Source organism: Silene latifolia, chromosome 2 (genome assembly GCF_048544455.1).
Source record: "Silene latifolia isolate original U9 population chromosome 2, ASM4854445v1, whole genome shotgun sequence".
NCBI lineage: Eukaryota > Viridiplantae > Streptophyta > Magnoliopsida > Caryophyllales > Caryophyllaceae > Silene > Silene latifolia.
In genome coordinates this window covers 198,146,977-198,156,835 of record NC_133527.1, presented here as the reverse complement: position 1 = coordinate 198,156,835, position 9,859 = coordinate 198,146,977, and the positions used below count along the sequence as shown (strand labels likewise).

Here is a 9,859-nt window from a genome sequence, read left to right as displayed (position 1 = left end):
GCTTTGATTTACAGTTTTACATTTGTTGGTCTAAGAAGGTTTCAGACTCATGTTATGTTGTTTTTGCTGTTAATGATACAAATAACGTATGTGGCATTCCTCCGAAGACAGAATGTTGCTCCGTAATAGAAAATCTTCAGAACGGAATTACATGTTCCATAAATAAATACTTAAATAGTGCTGAAATACTCAATAATCAAGAAAAAAAACAGTAATTTTGAAAACCGAGAAATCAACCTCCATTAGACAGCACACGCCTTAGTCAAAGATAGCACTTGTTGGGTGAAAGCAATGTGTGTACATGATGAAAAAGTTGGGTGAAAAAGGATGCATACTTGATCGGTAAAAACACAAAGCTTTGGTTGGCCAGATTAAAACGAACCACAACAAACTGCCTTTCAACAACATAGTAAAACCAGAATATATCGTCCATCAATATAACAGGCAGGCACGTGTCGCTACATTCAAAATGTAACTCTTTCATAACCGTGCTTAAAGCTACGCCTATAATGATCCCATCCAGTTTAGTCCACTTCCCTGATTTTACGTCTGTCAATTTCCAGAGGTTCCAATTACCTCTCTCCTGCTGTGCCAACCCTAGACATGCTCCCAACCTTAAAATACGGCCACTTCCTCTCATGTCAGCAAACTCATTTGGCTTATCAATTACATAAATAGTTTCAGTATCGACATCCATGGCAAAACAAGGGAAATTACTTGAATTACAAAAATACAACATTCCTGCAATAAAGCGTGGAGCAGTCCTGGTTATACTCTTCATCTCTGATTTACCTTGAAGATCGATAAATCTCCAAGCTTTATCAATGCCAATAGTAAATACCATCACACGTACTTTATTAGGAGGGGTCACCACCACATTATAATGACCACAGGAAGAAATTGCAAAACCGATATTTAACCACAAATTATTCAACCCATGCACGGGAGGCAGACTAATTTTGACTTTAGTCACAGGATTAATCACACTTAATATTTGCAGGTTATTCAAATCGTGAAACAAAACTAACCCATTGAACGAACCAAAAATTCTGGCATTAGAGGGAAATTCAAATTCCGTTGAATTGTCTCCCTCAATATTGTAAATTGGAAGTGAGGTTAAGGGGTTTTGAACAAGTAGACCGGCTGAAGACAATTGATAATGGGCTTTGATGAAACGAGGGTCGTTAACTATATCGTTCCACGGTTTGCACACATATCTCACGACCTGATGCAGGACAATGACCGGAACAAGGAGTAAGATGTCGAACATTATATCTCTTGGAAGATATAGAATACATTTTACGACTTTCTTTCGCTTGCAGGGAACATGTACTGTAACATTAGCCTGAGGATGAGAAGAAAGAGAAGAATGGGAGGCGTGACGACGAAGTTTCCAGCGAGTTGGATATCGATGATGATGACAAGGAGGATCTACTTCAGCCGTCACTGTCAGCCTCTTCCTTACTTCCATTTCTTTCCCTGGGATTCAAAGGTCACCCAGTCTTCGAATTTATAGATTTAGGTGTTGTTTGGCCTAATTTATGTGAAATAGTTTTTACTTTCTAGAATGAGTTTTTTCATAAACTACTTTTTGAGAAAGTTATGGTTGTTTGGCCTAACTTTTGTAAAAGTAGTTTCTTAACAAATTGATGCGTTTGGCCTACTACTGCTTTTTAGTTTTTTTGTTTGTTTCCATAATCCTAAGAGTTTTGGGAGAAGTAGAAGCAGAAGCCATCAATTTGGTGCTTCTGTTTCTTCTAGTAGCTTTTTATTAACTTCTGACTTTTCAAAAGTAGTTTTTTATTTCCCTAAATTATAGTGTTTGTCCCAGCTTCTACTTTTACAATTAGAAAAGCACTTAGAAAGCTTGGTCAAACACCCCCTTAGTTTTTTTGTTAGGCAGTTTACTTAGGTCAAAGTCATAATGTCGTAATTAAATCGGATTATAAAGATATATACTTAAAATAAGGTCAAAGAATATCTTGATCTTCATCTATTTAGGGTGTTATGTGCCAAATTGAAATAAGTTGAGGTGTCATGTCATGGCTACAAATTTTTTTTTTTTTTATAAAATATTTTTTTTTACTAAAAAATTATAAAAATTAATGTTATATTATCAAAGATTATCAGTATATCAATTCTCATTTCTTTCCTTATTAAAATGAAGAAATTGTGATAATTATACATTATTTTGTTTCCTTATTAGAGCATGAGTGATTAGTTAGAAATAAAGGCCCAATCCCATACTGTGAAAATTGAGCAAAAAAAAATTATTGGCGACTTATTCTTTTATTTATAGGGAGTGGAGATATAAAGTGGTTATTTGTAAAAAAAATGGCAGATATCATGGTGCCGGGGGTTATTTACAAAAAAAAGACATTGTATTATTATCCTCTTAAAAATGGTATAAACCAAGTAAACAGGGGAAAAGTTGTAACCAATCATCGTTAGCATAGGCACGATCAAGAAGAGCGTTGTCATTTTGTCAAGTCTCCAAGAAGTGAACTCGAGTTGGCCACAAATTAAACTTAAACCACCTAATTTGTCAAGAGTGCATTTCAACTTGATTAAAATTACCAATAACCATTAACGGAGAGATACCAAAAATCAGTCTGTAAATTTTGTTCCACAAAGCCTGATGATTCACACACGAAGGTTCACCATAAATAAACACAACATACATCGTATAATTTGTACAAAGGGGGGTTTACATCAAAGCTAATATTACACAAAATAAAAAAAAATAAAAAAAAAAGGTAGACAAATGAACGAGGAAGTATGAAATGACTTCAAAAAAGGAAGTACTTGCGAACCAAAGGAAAAGTTTGAACAAAATGGATACTCCCTTCTTATCGATCATTTATTTACCTTTATTTTTGACACAAAAACCAAGGAAAGTGGAGAAGACCATTTATGGTGGTTGTTATTGGATGACAAGAAAAAATGAAATCGATAAACAAATAAACGCGACGAAGAGAGTAACAAGTACTTGTAGTTGGGAGAGATTAGATTTCTTTGTAATTTGTGAGTTTATTGATGCATCAGCCGTCAGGGTAAAATACACAGTTATTCTAACTCCTAACCAAACTCTTCCTTAACTAGAGCAAATTTACAAAGTACACAACAGTTAAATGTTAATCTTAAATGGCTAAAAATATTCACTTCAAAATCAATTAATTTCAGCTCTAATCATCTCAACTAACAATACTTCAACACGGTTACGTTAGCTCGAATAGCTACTTTGTTCAATGTTCATCCTCTCCTACATAGACCATCCCTTACTGAGGCCTTAATCAATGTATGTTAATGGAATTCTTCGAACATATCATCTCGATCTCGTTGTCTGGAAGATCTATGTAGAAATTCCTGCACTAACTTTGAGAATGCTGTCGAACTGTCTTTCAATAGTTCTGAAGGAGAATTATACTCTGCCACCTTGCCTGCATTCAACAGAACAGTAAGCATCAAATGATACAAAACTGGTTTATTTCTGAGTGATATATATAAGTTGTCGAAATGTAGAAGTTTGTTGACTGTTTACCTTGATCTAGAACCAAGACGAGATCATTGTCGATAACAGTAGGTATCCTATGGGCAACAGTGATAACTGTACATTCACTTGTTTCATTCTTTAGTGTTTTCTGAATAAGATTATCAGTTGCTGTATCAACCGATGCTGTCGCTTCATCCAAAACCAGGATTCTTCTCTTCTGCAATAACACTCTAGCCAAACAAACTAACTGCCTTTGTCCTACACTCCAGTTTTCCCCGTCTTCCGCAACTGGCACATTTCAACAATGATCTAATGAGAAACATTACACACAGTGTATGCTACAGAATGCTAGACTATATCAGAAGTTATCATACCAGGTGCATCAAGTTGCCTGTGGTTCTGCCTTACGATTGCAGCGAGGCCGTGACACTTGTTAAGCACCTGAAAATTTATGACAGTATATATATTTCAGTGTCAGAAATTAGGCCAAAGTATTAAGTTCACCAATTCTCATATGAGACGGTTTTTATTAGACCGTCTCTTAAGTAACTAACTGAGTTATATATATATACCTCCCATATTTCTTGATCAGAGTGTTCTTGAAGAGGATCCAAGTTAGCTCGAACCGTTCCTTGAAAAAGTGTTGGATCTTGAGGAATGATACTAAGCTTGGATCTCAAATCTTTTAGTCCTATTTTACCAATATCGATCCCATCAATGAGAATATGACCCTGTGTAGGCTCCACCACCCGAAAAAGGGCTTGAATTAGAGTAGACTTTCCACTGCCAGTCCTGCCTACCACTCCGACTTTCATTTTCGCAGGAATAGTGCAGGTGATGCCTTTAAGCACCAAGGGTAGAGAAGGAGCATATCGTATGTGCAGGTTTTCGAGTTGAATGCATCCTTTGCTTGGCCAATCGGGTTTTGGCCGGTTATTCTCAATGATTTGTGGAGCTTCACCGGGTAGTCGGGAAAATTCTTGAATCCTTTCTACTGATATCATTTTGTTCTCTACATTACATAAGTTCCATATAATCCATGCTTGAAGAACATTCATATTAAGACCGTATGTAGCTGCTAATCCAGATAAACCTGAAATCATACGTATCCAAACATGGGCAACGAGCCAACGAGCAAAATGTTAGCTAAGTCGGTCCAAGAAAACAAATGACAATGGCAGAGCAAGGGTTCAAAGTATTAGGGGAGTTAATATCGAGATTGAAAATTTAAGGAGACGCAAAAAGGAATGCAGGAAAAATAAAATTTACGAAAAATATAATTTTTCATTCGCTTAGACCCCTTGCTCCGGCATTGGAACAATGAAGAAGGCGGTAAGGAATTTGGCGAGAGTAAAGAAAGTTACTTGGGTCAATGGCTGAACTTGGCATCATCACAAGAATGCTCAGAACGACGAAGAAGGCTAAGTTGAACAACAAATTTATTCTTAAAGAAAGCCATTCCATTGCAGCAATGTTGTGGAAGGTAACTTGTGAGTAATCATTAACCAGCTTAAGTACTTTTTGACGGAAGCGATCTTCTTGATTGAAGCACCGGATAGTTGAAGATCCCATCATACTTTCTGAGAAATGGTGAAGAATGGGTGCTTTTCTTACGCCGACCATCCTGGCTAACTCTCTGGCAGTAGTTATATAGTATGACTGCAGCAAATATATAAGATAACAGCATTGTCATATCGTAAAGCTATATTAAGTATCAACCGGTGTTGCTTAGATTTGAAAGGCGTATCCAATAGAGTACCTGATACCAGCAAGAGATTGCAATAACCGCGACAAATATAAGCACGACTTGCCAAGCTACTTGAGACATGAGTACAATTATACTGATTAGCTGAATCAGAGCAAAAACCAGTCCAGCTAATCTGTAGGGAATGTCCATATCCACAGTGCTCTGGTCAGTTGAAGTCTGAAAGACGACAAATACCGGATTAATATACAGAATGCAGTTAATACTTTAATAAACTCGAAATCAGGAATGCTTATTTATTTACCCTGGTAAGTATTCGACTTGAAGGTGTGAAGTCGAAAAATGAAATAGGAGCACTAAAAACCGAGGAAATCATATCATGGAACATGGTATGAGCAGTCTTTATAGCGATAGTAGAGAGAAAAACCGTCCTGCCTAAAATGAACACGCAACTCCCACCGGAAAACAGAAGAAAATATCCAATTAATTGATTGTTACTGACACGGCCTTCTGTCTCAGTCGCCCAAGCGATCCAGTAACTGCTGCACATTTGCAATCCTTGGAAAAGGATTTGACATAAGATAATGACGGGAACAAGACCTCCTTTATATGCAGCAAGGACAAAATCAGAATAAACGTGCCAATTTACTCGTCCTCTTAGCGTTTCCTCATCGTTACTTTTCTGCACATTATCGTACTGGATTAAGCAGGGGAAGGTTTCTTCTATAAGTGATATGGGCACCCCTGGAACCGACTTTTTGGCCAAATCATTTCCTCCGTCATTTGAGTTTACTTGTTCAAGAGATTTCTTATGAGCGGCCATCTGACTAACGAGTTCACCATCTGCGTCCATAATTAAGTCCTCATACTTTCCTGACTGGATAATTCTGCCATCTTTCATGACCTGTGAATTTAATTGATAAAATCCCAGATAAGTTTGAAGTAAGGTAAGGCGTAAATAGACGTAAATGTATTATTAGTATGGATTTTACCAAAACAAGGTCTGAAGCATCCAGGAACTCCAACTGATGCGTTACATACACCACCGTCTTCTCAGACAGCATTTCCATCAAACATCTCTGAAATAAGAATGAATAAGCACAATAAAGAAATGTACACTTCACCAGTGCCTTAGACTCTCGGAACAGCGAAATTTAGGCAGCAATGTAAATGGAAATAATTAGAAAGAAACCAAAAAAAAAAATCATGCTTACCTTGAAGAGGTGTGCACAAGTGTGAGCATCTACAGCACTGAATGGATCATCAAGGAAGTAAACATCTGCATTACTGTAAATAGCCCTAGCGAGTTGAATACGCTGTTTCTGGCCTCCGCTTAGATTAAGTCCTCTTTCTCCGACTACACACAAATCAGCATCTGCCCACATCTGCAGATCTTTGTTCAAAGCACATGCTTCTAAAACATCTTCATAAAAAGCTTTATCCATATCCTTTCCGAACAATACATTATCTCTGACAGTCCCAGTTTGAATCCAGGAGCTCTGAGGAACATAAGCCTTTGAGCCAAATACCTTACTCTCACCACCAGAAATTCTCGGAATTTCACCGAGGATACTGCAAAGCAGGCTAGATTTCCCTGAACCAACTGACCCACAGATGGCAACCTTGCAACCTTTTTTAAGCTGCAAATTTTCAGTTATTTTTACTGTAGGCTTCCGCGTACTATAATCATTCAAATTCAACCCCCATGAATATTCGCCTGCCTGAATTTCAATCGCGAGACTTGATGCTTTAAATTTATTGTAATCTAGTGACACCTGATCTTCACCCTTAAGGAAGTTCTCAATGCGAGCAATTGATACCCTTGTTTGGGCTATCACTGATATAAGTTCAGGGAGATTGTATATAGGATCTTGTAAGATCCTGAATGTTGCAAGAGCAGAGAGAACGGTCCCTGAAGTTAACGGTGTCTTAACCAAAATGCACACACCAAAAGTAACACCGGAAACCAAAGCAGGTGAAGCCCAAAATAGAAAAGCAACAACCGAGCATGTATACAAATACTTGCTTAACCATGACTCCTCGGTTTCTCTTAGTTTAAGAAGCTTATCCCGAAACTTGGATTCCCAAGAATGGAGTTTAAGCACTCTCATATTCTTCAAAATTTCGGAAGTTGCTTTTATTCTTGAATCCTTAGCTTCCATGATCTTTGAATGTAAGGTCTCTTGACTATTAGCTAAAGGACTATTGCAAACCATAACCAAAATGGTGGAAGAAAGTGCAGCAATCGCAGGAGTCGCTCCAAGGTTTACATACAGAATAACAAGGGCAAGAAATACTTGCAAGGGCAGTAGCCAAATACCGTGTATATGCCAAAAGAACTCTCCAATTCTCTCGGCATCAACATTAATGAAGTTGATGATTTTGCCATTGCCTTCTCCTTCAGCAAATAGCTTTATATTCAGAGACTTCTTGTATACCAATGAAACAATAGCTGCTCTGACTCGAACACCTATCCGAGAAGCACCAAAGTACCACAGCCTTTGTGATATCGACTCAATGCTCTTGGCAAAGAAAAAGACTAACGCAAGGGTTATGCCTTGTTCATAACCGGCCCCTTCCTTCTTTGTCGACATGTAATCAACAAAGCGAGTTATGAGTACAGGACCTACGTATGAAGCCATCGTGGTTATCCCTGCAAAAAAATTCACCAACATTCCGATGACTCATAATGAAAATCATATACAGAATTATATTTGCATCAGACGACTACTCTTCAAAATACGAGAAGTATAGACACCATAATAGCGCATTTAAAGACTGAAATATGATCGGAAGTGGTAAGTGAAGATGCATACAGGCTAAGAAGGCAGTGGCCAGCAGCGATCTCCAAATGGTGGAAAAAATGGCTTCTGGTAAAGAAAACACATCTGTTTTCTTCTTGCGAATCGACTCTTCCAACAAAGATGAAGCATTCTGTGCAGTCTCTGATTCCGGAACAGGTGGAATATCTGATAACTCAAGCAACTGTATTCTACCAACTCTAAAAAGCTGATTAAGCCAAGAAAAAGTAACTTTGCTCCAAATACCCGAGTTAGCAAACGAAGATTCCACCGTCACAATACTCTTAACTTCTGGAGGGAGCAATGATTTCTCAAGTTCATGCTCATACCTCCTCTTACCCCCACAAATCGACAACACTCCGTTGCAGCACAAAAGAACAGACAATGGCAAACCCAAGAAATCAATAAACTCGGCCTTAGGGAAATCGAGATTGAAAAAACTCATAGTTGTCCAATTCTTCATCATATAAAATATCACCAAAACCATAGAATATATCAATGAATATACCCACCAAAACACCAATACCAAAGGCCATGACTTCTCCTCTCGACGGACTCCGCCTTCCGAATACACAAGAATTACAGTGGCTAAAACCCATGTCAAACCAGATGAAATTGAACTGAATGACATACTTTTATTGCACCAATACAATTCATATAAAGGATAACACAAATATAAAATACACATTATTATACTGCAAAGAGGGGTCATTATTCTAATGCAAAAATTGGGATTATTTCCACCATAATTGAAATTCTCTGTTATTTTTATTTCCCTTACACTAATATTATTCCTATTTTTCAATATATCTACTAAAACCCATGTAAGAAATAATATACAAAATACTACATTTACTACCTCAATCCCAATCTCCATTGATAACCTCTCTAAAACCCCTTCTACATCAAAACCCATTTGCAGCATTGTGCTTTATCTGCAATAAAAAGTCACAAACCCGTCATTTATCGACTGACAAACCAATTGGCAATAAAACGAGTAATCTGCTTATAAATAACAACATACCAATGTAACACAACCCCATTAAACGTCAAATGTCACTTATCGACTGACTAACTAATTGACAATAAGACGAGTAATCCAACAAATATAATGTATCATACCAATATATGTATACTACACACATGAGATATTACATTGAGACGTGACGACCCTAATGAAACGTAAAACCAATTGGCAATAAGACGAGTAATCTGACAAATTTAACGTACCAATAGCAATACCAATACATGATGAATGAGACGGAGTAACCCTAATGAAACGTAAAATAAATTGGCAATAAGATGAGTATGTATGAATTATGAAAAATTTAAATTACCTGATAAGAATGTGGTAAAGATGGGTCGGTTATAGTAGTATGATGAAGGGGTTTAAAGTTGAGCTTATATGTAACAAACAAAAAAAGCACGTGGCTTTGTAAGGTAGTGAAGAGAGAGATCTATGCTTGGCACAAGGTGGCTTGTGCTTTGGTGACACTATGCTTTGTCCTACTACTTTGATTCTTTCTTTCATCATGATCTATATATATATCTAAATATATAAATTGAAAAGTATTCTCCGTCCCGGTTCAATTTATGGACTATACAACCAGTTGTATATGTTGTACGGTGTAGGATTTGAGCTTTGTGATTAAGTATCCGAGCTTTATGTTAAAGAATAAGAGCTTTATTAGAAAGTATTGAGCTCATCCATTTGCACGTTAAAAATCTGAATTTTGAATTAACTCGAAAAGAATACATATAAGTTCAGATTCTTATATCTTAGTTGTACCATGCTTATGGTCTTGGTTATTTGTTTGATTGGGGTGGATCTAATTGTCCATTAGAGATTTTCCTATAATA

General features: G+C 37.0%; 2 protein-coding genes across 3 annotated transcripts; both read right to left on the bottom strand.

The window, feature by feature from the left end:
• Positions 1-262: 262 nt before the first annotated feature.
• On the bottom strand, positions 263-1,471 carry LOC141641951 (putative F-box protein At1g47790). Its single transcript, XM_074450591.1, has one exon. It carries the CDS (start codon positions 1,469-1,471, stop codon positions 263-265), a length of 1,209 nt encoding a protein of 402 aa, XP_074306692.1.
• A 1,539-nt stretch (positions 1,472-3,010) lies between these two features.
• On the bottom strand, positions 3,011-9,515 carry LOC141644340 (putative ABC transporter C family member 15). Of its 2 annotated transcripts, none has more exons than XM_074453840.1 (11): positions 9,337-9,515; positions 8,015-8,934; positions 6,413-7,851; positions 6,191-6,277; positions 5,503-6,102; positions 5,253-5,417; positions 4,858-5,152; positions 4,066-4,586; positions 3,868-3,934; positions 3,542-3,781; positions 3,011-3,440 (listed from the first exon to the last, which is right to left on the bottom strand). In XM_074453840.1, the coding sequence occupies exons 2-11, from the start codon at positions 8,922-8,924 to the stop codon at positions 3,304-3,306; spliced, it is 4,461 nt and encodes a 1,486-aa protein (XP_074309941.1). In that variant the 5' UTR covers positions 8,925-8,934; positions 9,337-9,515; the 3' UTR covers positions 3,011-3,303. The 2 variants fall into 2 exon arrangements, with proteins under 2 accessions (XP_074309941.1, XP_074309940.1); XM_074453839.1 differs by lacking the exon at positions 9,337-9,515 and adding an exon at positions 9,230-9,314.
• Between the last annotated feature and the right edge of the window lie 344 nt (positions 9,516-9,859).

Excerpts from the sequence above, each read along its gene's own strand:
- LOC141641951 (XM_074450591.1), bottom strand. The coding sequence starts at position 1,471 with ATGGAAGTAAGGAAGAGGCTGACAGTGACGGCTGAAGTAGATCCTCCT.
- LOC141644340 (XM_074453840.1), bottom strand. The coding sequence starts at position 8,924 with ATGCTGCAAATGGGTTTTGATGTAGAAGGGGTTTTAGAGAGGTTATCA. Across the intron at positions 6,278-6,412 it reads CTTGTGCACACCTCTTCAAG|AGATGTTTGATGGAAATGCT; the intron begins GTAAGCATGATT and ends TTCTTATTTCAG. Across the intron at positions 3,441-3,541 it reads CGTCTTGGTTCTAGATCAAG|GCAAGGTGGCAGAGTATAAT; the intron begins GTAAACAGTCAA and ends TGTTGAATGCAG.